This window comes from Corythoichthys intestinalis, chromosome 4 (genome assembly GCF_030265065.1).
Source record: "Corythoichthys intestinalis isolate RoL2023-P3 chromosome 4, ASM3026506v1, whole genome shotgun sequence".
NCBI lineage: Eukaryota > Metazoa > Chordata > Actinopteri > Syngnathiformes > Syngnathidae > Corythoichthys > Corythoichthys intestinalis.
In genome coordinates, this window is record NC_080398.1 from 29,792,537 (window position 1) to 29,813,069 (window position 20,533).

At 38.7% G+C, this 20,533-nt stretch overlaps 1 protein-coding gene across 7 annotated transcripts in view; it reads right to left on the reverse strand.

Moving 5' to 3' along the window:
• The window catches only part of myh14 (myosin, heavy chain 14, non-muscle), a 119,491-nt gene that overhangs the window by 77,633 nt on the left and 21,325 nt on the right, over positions 1 to 20,533 (reverse strand). For 4 of the 7 annotated variants that reach the window (XM_057833891.1, XM_057833890.1, XM_057833895.1 and 1 more), the window contains exons 3-10: positions 20,045 to 20,251; positions 17,116 to 17,272; positions 14,249 to 14,276; positions 11,867 to 11,981; positions 11,535 to 11,582; positions 6,531 to 6,623; positions 6,387 to 6,450; positions 6,123 to 6,221 (exon numbers count right to left, since the gene is read on the reverse strand). In XM_057833891.1, the coding sequence (XP_057689874.1) occupies positions 6,123 to 6,221; positions 6,387 to 6,450; positions 6,531 to 6,623; positions 11,535 to 11,582; positions 11,867 to 11,981; positions 14,249 to 14,276; positions 17,116 to 17,272; positions 20,045 to 20,251 (811 nt within the window). Of the gene's footprint in view, positions 1 to 6,122; positions 6,222 to 6,386; positions 6,451 to 6,530; positions 6,624 to 11,294; positions 11,307 to 11,534; positions 11,583 to 11,866; positions 11,982 to 14,248; positions 14,277 to 17,115; positions 17,273 to 20,044; positions 20,252 to 20,533 lie in introns of all 7 variants that reach the window. The other 3 variants (XM_057833893.1, XM_057833896.1, XM_057833892.1) reach the window with 2 other exon arrangements.

The following is a 20,533-nucleotide window of genomic DNA, read 5'->3' on the forward strand; positions in this document are numbered from 1 at the left end:
TTTTGAAGACGATCCAACTATTTTCTTCAGCGACAAGGTCTCAAATGTAAATCGATAAAATTTCGCATTTGATCCAAAATTTCCGACTTCCTGTTGGATTTGGAATATAGGTGCAAGAGACTTTTTGGAGCAGTTTTACGCAATGTATCGACTCACCAAATTTCATCATTCTACGTTGAAAAAACCTAATAGGAAAGGCCTTTTTGAAAATTTCAAGGGGGCGCCACTGAGCGATTTTGTTAAATTTTTTTGTAGATTATCAAAATTTACGCAAAGTTGCATGTATGTGCAAATTTTGGTGAGTTTTCGTGCATGTTCAGGCCTCCAAACGTAAACTCCAACTGTGAACCGAAAAAATTTCACATTTGATCCAAAATATCCGATTTCCTGTCGGATTTGGAATATGGGTGCAAGAGGCTTTTTTGAACAGTTAGGCATAAGGTATCTACTCCCCAAATTTCATCGCTCTACGTTGAAAACCTGAGAGGAGAGGCCTTTTTGAAAATTTTAAGGGTCAAGGGGGCGCCACTGAGCCATTTTTTGAAATTTTTTCAAAACGACGCAAGATTATCAAATTTTACGCGAATCTGCACGTATGTGCAAATTTTGGTGACTTTTCGTGCATGTTCAGGCCTCCAAATTGGCCATTTTCATTTGCCATGAAGAAAGAAGAATAATAATAATAATAATAATAACTAGGCCTGCAAGCAGGACTGAACGGGCCCTCGCAATCTAGCGCAACTCGGACGTCATGCAACTCGGACAGTGTGCAGGTCAGGGTGGTGGCAGATCGTCCTCTCTAATCATCTCATTAGAACCTAACATGCGCGAAAGTTGCCTCTTTACATTCACACACCTAAGAGATAAAAACCCCTATTGGACAGAGGACTACAAAAAAGGAGCGAATAAAGGGTCATCACAGCAACAGACAGAGACATGTGGACATGGGCCGTAAAATAAGTATTTTAAAAGGTCTTGAAACTACAATGACCAACCTGAAAAGAACTGGACATATATTTTAAAAAATGAGTGACTTTCTATTGCCACTAGTTGGCGCTGTAGGGTTGATGCAAATGACCCCTACAGGACCCTTCAGACTATGACTCAACAAGCACGATATGTTTGGCGCAGATATGTTGTAGAAGTTATGACTGTTCAAAACTTGTGGTGAGACGAAATGGCTTCAGTCATTTTTACTTCTCCTGTTGGACCCTTCTGCTTCAACCAAACCTCAGTATTTTTCATCAGGCACCTGAACACATGTCTTCAGGCTCCCCTGATGCAGGTTTGAGGTGAATAGATTTTTTTTTCCTTGGAGGAGGAGCCTGTTTCGTAAAAAAGGCATTTCCTGTTCCCACTAGGGGGCGCTAGGCCTAATGAGTAATATTTCAATGCACTCGTGTTCAGGGTGGGATCCCGCACATACATGCCAGATATGAAAAAGATTGAACGTTGTTTCAAGGAGCTATTAGTCCTTTACTGAATTTGTCATTTTGCCGAAAAAATGGCCGACTTTGGCACCACGCCCAGGTCAGACCCATGAATGAAAACACACCATTTTGAAAAGTTTAGATTTCATAGGTCTCCTGAATTGTCTAACCAATTTTGAAGATGATCCAATTGATTCCCTCTGTGACAAGGTCTCAAATGTGCACCCTGTTAATTGATAAAAATTTCACATTCGATCCAAAATACCCGATTTCCTGTTGGGTTTGGAATATGGGTGCAAGAGACTTTTTGGAGCAGTTTTGCACAAGGTATCGACTCCCCAAATTTCATTGCTCTACGTTAAAAAAACCTAATAGGAAACGCCTTTTTGAAAAATTCAAGGGGGCGCCACTGAGCCATTTTGTTACATTTTTTTGTAACGTTGCAAGATTATCGAAATCCACACAAAGCCGCATGTATGTGCAAAATTTGGTGAGTTTTCGTGCATGTCCAGGCCTCCAAATGTAAACTGTACTAGAAATGGACAGAAATTTCACATTTGATCCAAAATACCCGATTTTCTGTTGGATTTGGAATATGGGTGCAAGAGGCTTTTTTGAGCAGTTAGGCATAAGGTATGTACTCCCCAAATTTCCTTGCTCTATGTTGAAAAAACCCAATAGGAAAGGCCTTTTTTAAAAATTCTTTCTGTCGCCACTAGTTGGCACTGTAGAGTTGATGCAAATGACCCCTACAAGAACCTTCAGGGTATGACTCTCAACAAACACGGAAAGTTTGGCGCAGATATGTTGCATATCTGCCAAGTTATGACTGTTCAAAGTTTTTGGCGAGACAAATTGTTGACGGTCATTTTCACTTCCAGTTTGGACCTCTCCGCTTCAACGAAACCTCAATATTTTTCATCAGGCACCTGAACACATGTCTTGAGGCTCCCCTGAAACAGGTTTGAGGTCAATAGATTTTTTTCCCTTGGAGGAGGAGCCTGTCTCGTAAAGAAGGCCATTTCCTGTTTCCACTAGGGGCGCCAGGCCTAATGGGTAATATTTCAATGCAGTCGTGTTCAGGCTGGGATATCTCATAAACATGCTAAAAATGAAAAAGATTGAACGTTGGATCACGGAGTTTTTAATCATTTTCTGAATTTGGTATTTTGCCTAAAAATGGCCGACTTTGGGACCACGCCCAGGCCAGACCCTTGAATGAAAACACACCATTTTGAAAACTTAAGATCTCATAGGTCTCCTGAATAGTCTGACCAATTTTGAAGACGATCCAACTTTATCCTTCAGCGACAAGGTCTCAAATGTAAATCGATAAAATTTCGCATTTGACCCAAAATTTCCAGCTTCCTGTTGGGTTTGGAATATGGGTGCAAGAGACTTTTTGGAGCAGTTTTGTACAATGTATCGACTCACTAAATTTCATTGTTCTACGTTGAAAAAACCTAATAGGAGAGGCCTTTTTGAAAATTTCAAGGGGGCGCCACTGAGCCATTTTGTTAAATTTTTTTGTAGATTATCAAAATTTACGCAAAGTTGAATGTATGTGCAAATTTTGGTGAGTTTTCGTGCATGTTCAAGCCTCCAAACGTAAACTCCAACTGTGAACCGAAAAAATTTCACATTCGATCCAAAATACCCGATTTCCTGTTGGATTTGGAATATGGGTGCAAGAGGCTTTTTTGAACAGTTAGGCATAAGGTATCTACTCCCCAAATTTCATTGCTCTACGTTGAAAACCTGAGAGGAGAGGCCTTTTTGAAAATTTTAAGGGTCAAGGGGGCGCCACTGAGCCATTTTTTGACATTTTTTCAAAACGACGCAAGATTATCGAAATTTACGCAAATCTGCACGTATGTGCAAATTTTGGTGACTTTTCGTGCATGTTCAGGCCTCCAAATTGGCCATTTTCATTTGCCATGAAGAAAGAAGAATAATAATAATAATAATAATAATAATAATAATCCTTTGCATTACAATAGGGCCTTCGCACGTCTAGTGCTCGGGCCCTAATAATAATAATCCTTTGCATTACAATAGGGCCTTCGCACGCCTAGTGCTCGGGCCCTAATAATAATCCTTTGCATTACAATAGGGCCTTCGCACGCCTAGTGCTCGGGCCCTAATAATAATAATAATAATAATAATAATCCTTTGCAAAACAATAGGGCCTTCGCACGCTTAGTGCTCGGGCCCTAATAATAATCCTTTGCAAAACAATAGGGCCTTCGCACGCTCAGTGCTCGGGCCCTAACTAGTAGCCCGCCATTGTTGATGTCAATAATTACTTACTCAATGCTCATGGATGCCTATAAAATCAGTCGCACCCAAGCGCCAGCAGAGGGCGGCAAAACTCCATAAAACACAACAAGTGAGCGTTTCAATGTGTACTGTCATTTAAAACTCCCTGAGCGGGGCATCTGCGTTAATTGCGTCAAATATTTTAACGTGATTAATTTAAAAAATGAATTAACGCCCGTTAACGCGATAATTTTGACAGCTCTAATATATTATATTAATAAAATAAAGTAAAAAAACATGAGAGATCCTGACATGAAGACTGGCAACGGGAACTAGGTACCGTTGACCGAACTGCCCAAAAAAAAAAAAAAATGGCTGGAGACAAAACGGCAGACGAGACTCCGGTGTTGTAAAAGAAATTATGTAAATCGGGTACGTCGTAATCTGGGGACTAGTGTATTTCCATATTGTAAATAATGAATTAGGCAATAATTTTATCGATAAGTTTGTCCTCTTGGTCAGCAATAACAGCTAGCTAAACAGCTAAACAAACAGCTAGCTTCTACTCCTTAAGAACAGGTAACATTAGTAGAGACTTGCAATCCTGTTACTATGACTATACCAAACATGATACCAAATATTTTCATATTTTAAGGAAAAGCTAACGTTTTGCTCGGATTCAGGAGGAACAGTGTGGTTTTAGTCCTAGCCGTGGAACAGTGGACCAGCTCTACACCCTTGGCAGGGTACTCGAGGGTGCATGGGAGTTCACCCAACCAGTCTACATGTGTTTTTTAGATTTGGAGTAGGCTTTCGACCATGTGGCTCTGGGAGTCCTGTGGGTGGTGCTCTGGGAGTACGGGGCACCGAGCCCCTTGGTAAGGGCTGTTCAGTCCCTGTACGACCGGTGTTGCCAGCAGTAAGTCGAATTCGTTCCCAGTGAGGGTTGGACTCCGCCAAGCCTGGCCTTGGTCAACGATTCTGCTCATAAATTTTATGGACAGAATTTCTAGGCGCAGCTGAAGCGTTGAGGAGGTCTGGTTTGGTGGCCTCAGCATTGCATCTCTGCTTTTTTGCAGATGATGTGGTGCTGTTGGCTTCATCAAGCCGTGACCTCCAACTCTTCACTGGCGCGGTTCGGAGCCGAGTGTGAAGCGGTTGGGATGAACATTAGCACCTCCAAATCCGACACCATGGTCCTCAGTCGAAAAAGGGTAGCGTGCCCACTCCGGGTCAGAGATGAGATCCTGCCCCTGGGTAGGAGGGAGCGGGAGATCGACAGGCGGATCGGTGCAACGTCTGCTGTGATGCAGACTGTGCACCGGTCCGTAGTAGTGAAGGAGCTGAGCCGAAAGGCGATGCTCTCGATTTACCAGTCAATCTACGTTCCTACCTCACGCATGGTACAAGCTGTGGGTCATGACCGAAAGAACAAAATCCCGGATACCAGCGGCCGGAATTAGTTTCCTCTCCAGCGTGTCAGGGCTCTCTCTTAGAAAGAGGGTAAGAAGCTCGGTCATCCTGAGGGACTCGGTGTCGAGCCGCTACTCCTCCACGTTGACAGGAGCCAGTAAAGGTGGCTTGGGTATCTGGTACGGATGCCTCCCTGGAGGTGTCCCGGGCATGTCCCACCGGCGGAAGGCCCCGGGGATGACCCAGGACACGCTGGAGAGACCGTCTCTCGGCTAGCTTGAGAACGCCTTTGGATCCCGCCGGAGGAGTTGGTTGAAGTGGCTGGGGAGAGAAAAGTCTGGCCTTCCCTGCTAAAGCTGCTGCCTCCGCAACCTGACCCCAGACTAAGCAGTAGATGATGGATGGATGGATGGATGGATAGGTGGATGAAAAGCTAACATTAGTAGAGCTTTGCAACCCCTGTTACCTGAAGTCCCATTACTGTGACTATGCCAGGGATATATATTTTTTTGTATTTTTATTTACTCATTTAAATATTTTTTTATTGTTTTGGTCAGCAGTAATGGCTAGCTAAACAGTTACGACAGTACAGTACAGTACAGTACAGTCCAGTACAACAATACCATAGTTTCCTGTCCTGAGAAAAATCCAACATTAGTACCAATTTGCACCCCTGTTAGCTAGATCCCTGTTGCTGTGACTCTGCCAAAAAAAATTGTATTTTTTTTTCACGTTGGTAAATGTACAAGTTTATCCTGTTTGTCAATGGTAGCCACTAGCCAAACCGCTACTTATACTCTTAAAAAAAAATCTAACATTAGTAGGCTACAGATTTTCACCCATGTTACCTGCAACCATTACTATGACTATGCCTCATACAATAATGACTCATTATTTAAAAAATTGTACCATACAATCAGGAAAGTGAAGGTTTATTTTTCAAGAACATTGAAGCGAAAATGTCCTCCAATTTTGGAATGATCCCTATGTTTTTTATCAAAGTTCATCTTTTGGACTCACATTTAGTTGCCTCAGGAGCTCCATGCAACATTTGGTAAAAGATGTGGAATGTTCTCTCATCTTTGGCCTGCCGGGTGGCCCGGGACTTTTCCAGGAGGTCTAAAGTTTACAAGTCAAGGATGTTGACACGCTGATATCACGTAAGCGGGGAAGGAGGAAGGAAGAAGAGACGACAATGGCCTCTTTTACATTGGGATAACACCAAATTAGAGGTTTATTTTAGCCTCGACCTTGACTTATAATACTCTACTGTGAAAAGGATACAGGTCTCGATATTGGCACCAACGATGTATCCCGTAACATCAAAATTAATGCGGATGAATTTACCCTGAGGAAAGAGAAGTTTTTAAATAAAAAGTCAAACTCAATTCAAGGTGTAGGTAAAGAAAAAATTAAAATAGCTCTTACAAATCTTGAAGAATTATCATTCTTAGTAGTTTTTGCATTGCCAAAGGCCTCCAGTATGGGGTTGGCTTGCAGCAATTGTTTCTCCAGCTCCCCCTGTGGAATCAATCACGCCCAAATCATTTTAACTTTACACACGATACAATTGTAAAGAACAATTCTTCATTATTTTTTGTGAAAACAATGGTTTTGAAGATTTAAAAATATTCACGAGTCATCTTTCAGGAGCAGTCACACCAAAGGATAGCCAAAAATAACCACAGCGCACATACAAAGTGACGCACTCACTCACACACAACAATGGTTCTCAACGCTTGTCAGAACAATGGGCTTTCATGAGGGAACGGCTGGATATCTTGAGTTGAGAACCACTGTTGTAGGGCAAACGGGGGCAGCTTCAGCTCATATTGGCTCGGTCTCGCCTGCTGCAATGCATTACTGCAGCTGTTTTGCAGTGTCAGTGCAGCAGCCAGTGACGGACGGTGCAAAGACAATCAGCACAAGTGGACGCGTAGAAAAGCTTATCAAGACGCCATCAGTCACACTACCATTTCTGTCATCATGATCAAACAAGTTCCAATGGCAAAAAGCCATTTTTAGAACATACAGAACTTGAATGGGCATGCTGCATTTCACTATAAGTCAGTCAGCATTTTTCTTAATAGGTAATTAGGTACTAATCAGCCATTGTTTGTTGTTTATGAAAAAAAAATACCATGAACACTAACAGTCCTTCAAAACATTTGGTTTTAGTTATGCTATTTTACATATATTTGTGGAAAATATTGATGGTCTTAGACTGGCTAAGTCAATTATAAGACCTTAACCTAATAGAGAATGCATTTTGCCGTTAAGGCCTGAAAAGGCTTTCTAAATGAAGAAATAAATTATCTGGTGAAGTCAACAAGCTTCAGGTTTAATGCAGTTGTTGCTTTAAAGGTTTGAGGATAACAAATTCACCATAACTAAATTTGGCTTCAAACAAAAGTTGCTCTATCGTGAGTTGTTTAACACATCAAGATAAAAATACTCATGTATTTGATCTGAAACCCGAACGTCTTCAGTACACAACAAACACAAAGAAACTGCCTGCGCTTTCCCAATACTTTTGGAAGGGACTGTAGGTTATTGATGTGGAAAATAAATTCAACATTATCCTTAAAAGGACTAGACGGGGTTTGTCACTTTTTTACTCGTGAGTGCCGCATCCAGCCTAAAGCGTAACTGCAGCTTGTGCATGACGCGCTTGCTTTTACAAGGACGAACATAAAGCGACGAGCTCATCAAATCAGCACGAGAAACGTAATAAATAGTTCGTATCGAGTCTTAAGTGGGTTAAAAAAGCGTTTTTGTCAAGTGATGACTATTGAAGGTAAGAAAAAGGGCTTTTTGTGGGCAGTCTCAGTTAAAATATCAGGGCTCTGTTGTGAACTCATCCGGCATTGGTGGAGCTCACATTTAAAACATCAGGGCTCTGTGGACTCATTAGGGCATTGGTGGAGCATGCGTGGAGTAGAAAAGAACTTTAACTCTAACAATCCCGTACAATCCCTTCTATCTTTTAGTGACCATTAACCATAATACAATTTATGCATATGCAGGCTGAGTATCATCACACACTGAACTTTGAAGTGAAATGTAAGAAGAAAATACATTGTCAACTTTCCAAGTGAACTTATTTTCACCTCTAAACTTTGGAATGCTTGCATCTGTTCAATGTTTCCGTACTCAGCAGGTTGCCAAAGAGATAGAGAGTTTGGAAGCACCGGAAAGTGAAAACCTTGGAAATTCAGTGGTTGAACTTGTGAATTTTGCTTTTTGAGAATAATTAGTTATGCAAAAGGTATTGAAACCTATTAATGTTTGACTTAAAGTGGACTGACTGGCTGTGTTTTTTTTTTTGCCCCAAATCAGAAGGGATCCGCTTCAGTACCCATGACAATTAATACATTAATCTACAGTACATAGATTATTGTGGATCTCACTTTCCTTATAAAATTTTACCCCACAACCCAAACTTGTTTTGAGTAGTACATAAAATGGTGCTAATTCAAATTTACATGTTAGGCTAATGCTAAAGGAGAGTGTCCTCTTAAACCGCCGGAAAACTTATTTTACATACAGTTCGTGACGTCCAGATAGGGTATAATGATTTGAAAATAGTGTACAGTGATGTCTCGCTACTTCGTGCTTCAAACTTCGTGCCCTTAGTCCAGTGCTTCTCAATTATTTTCTGTCACGCCCCCCCAAGGAAGACGTAAATGTTTCGCGCCCCCCCCAAACTCTCTGCCGCCACTGTAAATAGTATCATTTGTCTATAAAATTACTATTATAAATACGCATCTGCCTAACATTGTGTCCTTTTTTTCTAATAAAGAAAAAAGTAACATAGATCAACTTATAATAAAGTATAACTTTATTTACATTGTTTTGTTTGTAAAAGAGAAGACTTGACGTGCATCAATTTGCCTGAATTAAAAAAAAAAAAATTCACATCCAAACTAAAAAATACACTCAAGGTACATTTTTGACCATTTGTTACAGAAAAATAAAATGTAATAAAATCAGTAAATAATACCAAATTAAAATTGATTAGAAACATTCACTCATGAGGACAATGTGCCAAAAAATTTGACCGAAAAAACAAATCTGAATAAAAGGGGAAAAAAAGTGTCCTTGGACAGGACAGTTTTTATTTTCGCTGCTCACAGTATTTACCTCCTTTGCAATGGTGTGGAGTTATTTTGCAATTAGCATGCTAACAATGCTCACTGGCTTACTGATATAACACTGACAAAGCAGGACGATTGTTGGCAATATTCAGCACGTTTTCACTGAAAAAATCAAGCGGCTTAACAATGAGATTGGGGTCTAATGTCTTTAAGTGGCGTCTTAATTGATTTGGCTTCTTGCTGTCTGCTATAATTATTTTTAGACACAGTAAACAGTGGTCTTTCATCATCACCCACTGTATTAAAAGTCAAAGCTAAAAGGCAAACGGCACGAAAAAAGCGCATTCACGGCGGCCGAGGTAGAACCGCAGGTGAGGGCAGTCGTCGTGACGATCCAAAGCCGAAAATGGCACTTCTCGGGCGGCGACGTGAGAACCGGACAAGACAGTGGGTCGCTGCGTGAGTGAGTCCGGTCGGAAACGGCTTTCGAAAACGGCGGTGGCACACTGCTCTTCATATCTGTTGTCTGTGTGTGCTGAGTGCTCTTCCTTAGTTCAAAAATACTGCGCGCACTCTGAAAATGAGAGTGCCACTGCCACCTACTGAGTGGATGTGCAAGTACACTTTATTCCAGTACGGCAAAAAAAAAAAAAAAAAAAAAAAAACATGTTCCCCGAGGTCACATGCGCCCCCCCTGGCATTGCTCTGCGCCAGGGGGGGCGCCCCACTATTTGAGAAGTACTGCCTTAGTCCAATGCGGATTTTTTGTTTTCAATTAAAATAAATAAATAAATAAATGCAGAATTTTATAGAGCTGTCCCGATCTGATCACGTAGTCCATCACTCTCGCTCCTGCTGCTGTTCTTTGCTTATTGAAGTTAACGATGATTGACAGACAAGTAAGGTTTGACCTTGCCAGAGATGCTTGTAAGCCGAAACCTCGAAGGGCTGCATGCGTCAACATCGTTTAACTTGTTAAACAGTTGCTGTGGCAACTCATTGTGTGCAAGTGAGCAGCTTGAGTGGATTCGAGTGGACTCACTCAATGAAGCATTTACCTTATATGTATCTCTTTCCAATGATAAATCTGAATACATTGAACACACACACATAATATTTTTTTGGGGGGTGTGTGGGGGGTCCTGCTTCGCAGTTTTATCTTATCACACTCACTTATTGCGGCGGGTGTGGGTCTGGTCCCCATAACTGCGAAAAACGAGGGATTACTGTACTGTTTTTCTGCTGAGTGTGCATTATCACCAGGTTGGTGATAGATTTGTATATGCTACAATATACGCTCGTATGTCAATGTTCTTTTGAAATAGTTAAAAACCTTTATTTTTAGAGTAAAAGGTTTGGATTTTACAGCCGAAAACATTGAGTAAATGTCGACTAAAACTAGACGAAGACAAACACATTTTGAAATGACTAAAATATGACTAAGACTAAGGAAAATTAAACGGACTGCTAAAAACAACACTGCTGTGAAGTACATTTTGAGTGCCCACTGGGGCTCAGTTATTGGCCATGGCCCCAAGCAACTGCCTGGCTTGCCTACCCTCTAGCCCCGCCTCTGCAAACAGACCAATTTTGAACATCTCCACCATCCAAAGTCAGAAACAGTATGATTTTTCACCGTTTTAACAAATATTTTCCAGTGTAGTCCTGTTTTTGTGTGGCTAGTACACACTTTATTATTCCTACTAGTGCTTGGAAATTATTTATCAATGTTTCAAAAATATATTCCAGTCTAGCCCTGTTTTATGTAACTAGTACACTTTTTTATAACAAGTCGTGCTTGTAAATAGAATAGAATAGAATCTTTATTTCTAAATACTCAAATGGCTTTCCAGAGAAACATGTTCAATATTTCCAATGGCAAATACTTGTGTTTGCGCAATGCCAACTTATGTTGAAGTACGGTTGTTTGTACACAATTTAAAGACACACTCTTCATAAACTACTTACCTTGAGGTAGATATTTACATTCAAACATGCATACACTACAAATGTGACACATTTATTTGATGAAGATTGTTAATATTCTTCAAGCCTTCATCCACCAATAAACACCCCAAAATTAGTGCATACTCACATATTGCATAATCTGAGGAATTGTGCAGAAAATTGGAGGGATTGAGTTGTCAGGTGAACACAGATGGGATAAAAAAATGGGACAAAAAGACAAGAATAATTATATGAAAAAAATTAAAGCTGTTAACATGCAAAAAACGACAGGTATGAGTCACTGTTACTTATTCAGTTACTGTTGGTAGTACGTCAGAAGGTTGAGGAAAAAAGCAGAGACTAGGATAGCGGAAAAGAGGCAACTCACCTTGTTCACCAAAGTGGTGCCCCTGGTTAAGGAGCGATTGCCATCCATCTGAGCATGCAGTTAAAGAGATACAGAGGAATAAAAAGGAGAAATGGTGCAGGAAAGAAATGATGCAGGAAGGAAGACGCGGAAAAAAGCAGGGGATACAATCTAAAGTGTAATTTTCAAATCAGGAAATAGTAGTGGAGATAAAGCTGAAGAGTGAATTCCATGTGTTCATATTTCAAGGAGCAAAAAAAATGCAGTCGTAAGCATAATCACACAGCGTAACGTGAGCCGGCAGAATTACCGAGGATTGAAGAATTTATAACGGAAACAAAATTACATCATACCTGTAAAGCTTCTTTGGTCCTGTTCGGGGTAGCGCCCTTGTGAGAAGAAGCGACGTGAGCCAGATACTGAATGACTTTCTTCGTGTTTTCTGTTTTGCCTGCGCCAGACTCGCCCCTATAACCCACGATGCACAATCCAAAGTGAAAATTGCTCATCTTCTCGTCCATGTTTCAGTGAACAAGCTATTTTCATCCTTTTGCTATGAATGAGTTTATCACAAGTAGACGTCCAATCCATTTGAACTACGAGGGTGACATTCGTTAATTCGCTGCCATCCCTCCCACTTCAAGCAGATTGGACGTCTATGTGACAGCCTAACATAAAGCCGTAATAAGGAACCTAAAAACTGCCAACATTGGATTCTCTTTGAAGAACTATTCCATAACTGTCAAACTAGTCAGTTTGCATCTACATATGTACCGTATTGGCCCGAATATAAGACGGCCCTGATTATAAGACAACCCCCTCTTTTTCAAGACTCAAGTTTGAAAAAAAGACTTTTTCAACACCAAATTAATCTTTATACAGAAAATAATTACAGTACATCCGAAACAAATCATTATAACAATATATTTGAGAGAAAAAGCATGTTATTTTGCATCATTCAAATCTTAATATCTGAACATTTAAATATCTAAACTAAAGTGCAATCACATTCGTAAATGAATGGCTTCTGGTTTTTGAAATGTAAATAAACGCATCTATTGTGATGAAACAACAAAATTGCAATAACTGCATTAACCATCAAAGGGAAGTCTAACTGTAACTGTAGTCTTGAAACAAATCTGAATAAGGACAAACACTGTAATAAAATAATGCAAACTGGTTAAACTTGAGAGTAACTGAGATCTGTCATGACAGAACATCGCTTCAATGATATCTGGCGCCATCTAGCATCATGAATGGGTATAATGTCTAGACCGCGAATATAAGACGATCCCCTCTTTTTCAGTCTTATTTCAATGCAAAAAACACCGTCTTATATTCGGGCCAATACGGTAATAGTGGATGAAATGTGACACAGCTCCGATCTTCGATCTTGACCTCAAAATCAACCAGCCCTATAACACCCCAGTAATAAGTTTTTTTTTTTTTTTTTTAAGTGGAACTTGAGCATATTTGGGTTTTGAACATATTTGCATGGTCTTGCATAAACAGGTTACTCCTAAAAACCTATGTAAATGGAACCTCGGACGATAATACTTGTAGGCTCTAATAAGCCACAATTGTTTTCTTACTAAAATATATCATTAGAAACACATATATTATTGCCATTGATTTAAAAATCTATAATATTTAGTATATGTTTTGACCTATGGAGGGCGTCATGTTTTACACGCGCAATGGACATTGTGGGTGATGACGAGCTTGGGCTGGACCGGGAGAATAGCTGTGCTAGCTAGCAAGCGAAGCTAGTATGACGACTGGCATGATTTTGTCACATTCTGCTACTGGTCAGATTTGTTACAGAGCTGTGGAATGAGTTCCAAACATTGTACCTGCATCCAATCCCAGCTCATCAGCAGTGTCTTTAAACCGATCCTAGGCGGCTTGCTGAAAATTGACTTGCTGCTATCTGACAGTTTGTACATCCCTTCGTTATTAGTTGCATCATTGACTTGTTTTTTTCGTTTGAATGCCTCACACCGCGGTTTTCCCTTGTTTTTTAAAATTTTTTTATCCCAACCCGACAGAGACAGACGACGCTTGTGGGTTGCGATTGCTTTATAAGGAAAATCATTAACGTCATGCGGAAGTATAGTCCTGTGGTCGACAGCGCTGTCCTGCTAATCCCTTTTCCACTCGGGTTCAAATTGGAAGGGCAGACCCAACGACATGTTTATGTAGCTAAAAAGGGACCGTTTTTTTTTTTTTGGTTTGGTTTTTTTTTTTACACTGTGACGTCACCGCCCAGAGTGCATCGCGTCGTCAACAATGGCGACCTACTAGTTAAACTAATTTTACATAATTTTATTAAAACGAAAACAATGAAAGGGGTTTTAATATCAAATTGTTATAACTCACTCATACTAACATTTATCTTTTAAGAACTACACTTCTTTCTATCTGTGGTACCCTTAAGAAAGGGTTATTGACTACATGTAAAATAGCCACAGATTAAGTAGATTAGTACTTAAAGTTAGACTAAAATTAAATAATTCTGGAAATGCACTCAGTACTTTTGGTAACATTTTTTGTGAGACTGAGGGTTGTGCAGTTTTCTAAAATATACATTTTGTCTCCATAAAGGATGGGAAACACTAGGACAGCGTGAAAACAATCAGATTTACTTAAAATCATGACAGACACTAATGTCTGAAATGGGTGAACTTGACAGTTCCCTCAAGGCAAAACAAATGCAGCAACTATAGCGTACTCACGTGCACAGGATTGACTGATCTTCTCGATCTGCATAAAGGCAGAAAAAAAACTGTGTTAAAATAGTTACATCACCTATTTGCATAGTGATTCATAGACAAATCGCATGTTAAAAAAGTGCTAAGTGATTCAAGTGTCGTGACGTTGACTCCTTTCATTGCATTCTACTCTTTGCATGCCAAATTAGAACCCTAAAAGAGGTCCTGGGCCCATTTTCTTCTGCTGGCAGCCCTCAACTGGACATTTTTTTGGCGCCCGGCTACTTGTAACTGCTTTTAGCATTTCTTGCGTGTTCAAGAGGAGAAGAATTCATACTGGTCCTACTGGTTCTGTCGCCGCAGTAACATGCCTGCAGCTCAACCTTTAGGGTGGTGGCTAACACATAGACCCAGAATTTAATCTGCCCCATCCTGTTATCGTAGGAGGACACCCTGGGGCTGAGATATTGCTCAATAAACCTGCTTTTACAATACTCGCTTCCCATATTTCCAGTTGGTAGATTTTTATTATCCCTTTTGTCGCTTTGCTAAAATTTTTGTTGTGTTTTCCAGCTGCATATCTCAAATCATCATTCACAACCCGGCTAAAAAAGGTAGAATATATAATAGTGTTAATCATAATAAGTGACTCAAAAGCTGTAGTTATAAGTCATTTCTGTTGTGAATAAATATGTGCACATGTTCTGGATTTTATATATATATATATATATTATTTATTTATTTTTAAATATTTGCTGCTTAGCGAAGCCACGTTGACGCTATTCATTAGGCTGTTAATTGTTTAGCCTTGTCTGATAGAAGCTAAGTAGACATAGGGCACAACTATTGGGTTATTTAAATACACAATAAAACTATATTGTTTTTTAAATACACAATGTGTAATTATCTTTGTTTTGAGTTTTGTAATATTGATCTGTTCTATACATATTTGCTGCTAAGCGTGGCCACCTAGATGCTATTTGTTAGCCTGTTTATCATTTAGAAATGTCTATTGGAATTAAGCTAAGCAGAGTTAAGTCAAAGGTCTGTGATTATAGTGTGTAAATAACTATTTTATGTTTAGTTTGACAGCAAACTTTGACTGGGAGTGGTATTAAACCGCTTGAAGCCTCTTTTTCAAGATTTACTTCCAAACTCGTTTTGGTAAAGTGAGTCAAGTTCAGTTGAGTAGACTGCTAGCATACAGTTGCATCAAGTTATCAAAACGTATATAATTGCATACAATCGTATTGTATATAATCCTGACTTTTATTTTTACCATTTTCTTATTTTATTTTTTTTAAACCACACATGAACGAAGTACTTTGGCCACCTCGAAATCAATTACTTACAACTAGAGCCAGGCGGTGAACCGAAAATTTACCATTACCGAAATTTTTCACGATGACGGACATAATTTTGACCATGTCGGTAAATTCGGTAATTTAATAAAACAAAAAAATATTGTCTTTTCATCCTGCATTGACTCTCCATTATTCGGCTATGTTCATTCCCCTCTGTGTGCTTACGTATGAAGTCACGTGGTTATCAGGAACTCAAAAACAAACAGAAGCCCGGTAGGCTAATGCTAGCAGCTAACGCTACAAGCAAACATGATGAGTCGGGCTTAAGGTAGCTTCGCCAAACTTTCACCCGACATTAAGTAGACTCTTGGGAGCCTTCAGACAGGCTTTTAACCGCTTTCCTCCCTGGTTCTCACGATTTCAGGAGCTTGTGTTTTCAGTACTTTCTACTGGTAGCCAGGCCACTGGCTAACGCTAGCGGCTAACAGCAGCTACAAATGAACGTGAGAGTTGGATAGCGGCTCTAACATTGTCGAAACGGCTGAACTTAATGATTGTGCATGGACTGCATCTAGCAATTAGTATGTCGCGTTATTTTTCATCTGTGTATGTGTGTGATTTCTTTGAAATCTTTTATGATGGTAAAGCATTCAGCATAAATTATAATCCAACAGTGACCGTTTAATGGCAACAGCTATTTTTCTGTATGTGCTTTCTTAATTTTGTCATTCTGGTATTCTGTCTCATTACTGCCATCATACAATCTTACATGTTTCATTGCCATAAGAGCAATATAGCTTTAATGTGCGTGTGTCTGCGTGGGGGGTGCATGTGTGTGCGTGCATCTATTAAAAAAAAAAAAAAAAGGCCCTGGTAAAAAAATACCTAAAACCTTTAAGTAAACACTTGTGTTGAGTAATTATGTCATAGCTGCCATTAACAATACGTTGTTTGAAGTGTACTGTTCAAGCTGTAAATTGTGTTTAAATGACATGTTTGCACAGTCGTAGTATTGATTTTTATAATATACATTGTTCAAGTCATACAAGCCGTTATAAATGTTCATACAGTACTTGAATTGTTATTGCTTACAAGAATTTTTTATATACTTAATGTTTAGACAGCATGTACAATTGTTAAATTGAAAGCTGGTAAATAAATCAACAAGAAACAGTTAATTTGTATTTAATGCATTGATTCAGATTTTCAAATGATATAACAGTAGGCTTGGGCGAATTTATCGTCATTTATCCTTTTCGAGGTAAATCTGCTCAATTTTCCGTGATCCATAGTTAAGGCCATATCGCCCAGCCCTACTTACAACCAGCATTGAGTTACATACACCATGCCTACAGTTGTGTTGGCAAAGCCACTCCTTGGCACTTTGAAGAAAAATACAATCTCAACTAATTTATATCCACTTTTGATAAGGGTAATACCACGCCTTGGAATAGCGGCCACTGTGTGGACACACGATCAAAGATCATGCAAGAGATTGAGCAGTGCATTCCAGTCATGCCGAACTGATAGCAGATGCTCGGGTGTTGCTACATCCTCAGAGAGGTCAAAGATAGCAGCGCTAAGTACCTTGCAGCATGCTGCGATAGGCCGCTTCAGATATGGCGTAAATGTGAGGCGGCATCTCATGCCGCTTTTTGCCCCGATACATTTCCACAATGTTCTCGGTGTAGATGGGAAGGTTCTTGTAGGGGTTAACCACCACGCAGAAAAGGCCGGAATATGTCTGTAAATATAGGAAATCTGAGTCAGTTCACCCACCCTTCAATGAGTGGCAAAGGTAGCTTTCCTTTCCCACAAGAAAGGGCATTGCTTTAAGTACATTTGAAAAACAGTCACAAAAACAATCCTTTAAACGGATTTAAAAAAACAGCCAAACTGAAATATGATCTAGAATTAATAATGTTTGATCCATGAAACAATTTACTTCATGGAATTTATTACCTTGTCTTTCATAAAGCTATAGCGCATTAATAAGGAACATGAAAAGCATAAAGTTACAACTTGTAATATTGATTATTTTAAATGAAATATTTTTATGTATGGCAATTTTATTCTGGTAAAATTTGTACTTATTTATCCCAGTAGTCATTTTATTCTCTAATAGCTATCACCTTTTTTTCCTGTAAAATACATTTTTTGACATAACATTTCCATCATAAAATAATTTTTAAAAAAAACAATATTACTTTTATTTTATCCAGTCTGAATTTAAAAAAAAACCATATATATATATATATATATATATATATATATATATATATATATATATATATATATATATATATATAAAATTATGATTCGAGAATTATGAAATAATTTGGAAAAAAAAAACAAAACTTTTTTTTTTTCTAATTACGAACAGTTTTTGATGGCTATTTAGATTTTAATTCTCATAAAATATATCCTTAATTTTCCATTCAACTTTTTTGTAGAATAAAAACAATTGCTGACTTCCGACTTTTATTTCATCATAAAATCTACTTTTTTCAAGCAATAATAAACTTTTGCTCTGACGACATTTTCTAATAGTCTAAACTTATTTTTTTTCATTATAATTTTGCTCTTTGAAAAAAAAAAAATTGTCAAATGAAGACATTTTCCCTTGGATAAATAACATTTTAGGATTTTTTTATTCTAATACATGTAAACTATCTTTTACCCAATCATTTTTTCCCTCCTCATTATAACGCAATTGTTTTGTTCATTTTGTTGAATTCTATATTGCAGCTTCAAAACAATTTGGGAAAGGCTGCTTTTATACATTTGTTGAAAAGTACAGTGGTACCCCTACGAACATTTCTACAAACGGAACTTTCAGGTTACGACACATCAACAGGAAACTATTGCCACTTGTTACGAAGGAAATATATGGATACGAGGCAAAAATACAGTATGGACTGCTACATTCAGCTCCCAGAGTTTACTGAGCATAACATACTTTCATAGAGCTGCAACAATTAATCGATTAATTCGAGTAATTTAATTAAAAAAAAGCTTCAAATCAAATTTTGCTGCTTCGAGGATTTGTTTAATTAGTGGCGTTGTAATGGTTTGTTATCAAATTTCTGCATTTAGTTTTATTCATTTGGGTGGATACACTTCCCTCTAGTGGCAACAGTAAGTATAACATCTAACACGGCTGGATCCAGCTGCTCCATGTTAAGACCAACATACAGTTGTAAATTTTTGTTTGCGATAATATGATTGTTTAGGCATTCGTAATTTAGTTTAAAGGTATATTTAGCAGTTTTTTGAGGGAATACGCATATGAACGATTTGTTGAGCATTATAAAAAAAAGTTAGCATTTTATAGCATTTAAGCTAGCAAAATTTGCGAAGCAAGTTATCCAATTGTTCTTTTGTTGTACTTCGATCCTTATTTTATTTTTTTTAATACCGTTTGAGGCTAAACTCAGGTCTTACAATTTGTTTTTAAAAGTATTTATTGCTCTTGTGAAATCAAAGTGAAACCTCGCAGAGTATGAAAAAACACTCGGGAATATTATTTTGTATTCGTAGTTAATGCTCTTTTGAAAGTGCAATCTTACCAAGCCTGTTTTATATCTCCTATAATATATTCTTTGACGTATTCAATATTCCTAATCCAATTATTCGATAAAAAAAAAAAAAAAACTCATTCATAGATTAATCGATTACTTAAATAATCGATAACTGCAGCCTTATACTTATAGCTGCTCTACTATTGGCTTTTGTCTAGCAGCTTCCTGGCATCCAATTGACTAAGAGGAACCTCTACTGTATGTATTCCAGCGTCCTCTTCATTCATCCTCTTCGTTATTGTGCAATAATCTAATTGTAACATGTATGCGTTACATTTTTTGATGCATTTTTATGCTTTATAAAAGATTTATGTCTGAATTTTGGGGGGCTTGAAACGGTTTAGGGCATTTACATGAAAAACGCGTCTCTACTTACGAAATTCTCAGCTTACAAGACTACTTCCAGGACCAATTAATTTCCTTAGTAGAGGTACAACTGTAGTATACCTTTCCCTATTAATACTTCATAGAAAAAAAAATCTCAAAATCCAAATTGCTTCTGTAACAGCAACCACACAAAAGCAATGTTCATGTTTGTGTAGACAACACACTAGTCAGTTTAGTGTCATTCACAAAATGATTACTTGGGTTGGAATTTAGCACCCACATGGGGCTGGCATCTTTCATTAAAGCACCCGATCGATCACTTGAGTCTGTGACTGCATCCTGAAATTGATCGAAATCTTTTTAGCTCGACTACTTCAGCCGTCGTTCATTCCGTTAATGCACGTCGACAGCTGAACTAATTGACTTGATGGTACTTGACAGCCTATTTGAATGACTTATGCTGCTGAATATTTGACAGTGCAGAAAAGTTGGTACACTCATCCCATACCAATTAAACTGCAAATGACAGTATCCTTTTGCATGCTAGTGTTGACATTACTATTTGATTTTCCATGACTTTGTTGAATAATGAGTTTGGGAGTGCTCACATAAATCAAGCCTGAGTAGTATCTTTCCCTCAGGTTGTGCAGCACAGATGCTTCATTGAGGCAGGTGAGGTCGGCCATGTCCTCCACTTTGCTGAAGCGTGGTGGGTTCATCCGTTGCACCTCCTCTCTGGACAGCGTCATCAGTCTCTGGCTGTCGCTAAGCTCCACTTCCACAGCGTCGCCACGCTCCTCCTTGATGCTGGCCGCCTGAAATAAGATCAACAGTTGAGTGAAAATTTAAATTATTATGGCACTGAAAATCCAAACCAAGGGCGTACGTTTGCATAGGGATGGTAGGGACATAACACTCCCAACTTCTCAGGAAGCTCAAATTGTCCTCACCACCTTTTAAGGAATCTTATTTGCATTATATAATCACTTCAGTTGTATAGTTCATATAGATTGTCTTCCCATATGTTGTAAGGATAGAATTGACCCTACCATTATTAAGTGAATTACAGTACTTTCATTATGTTCAGACTTACATTG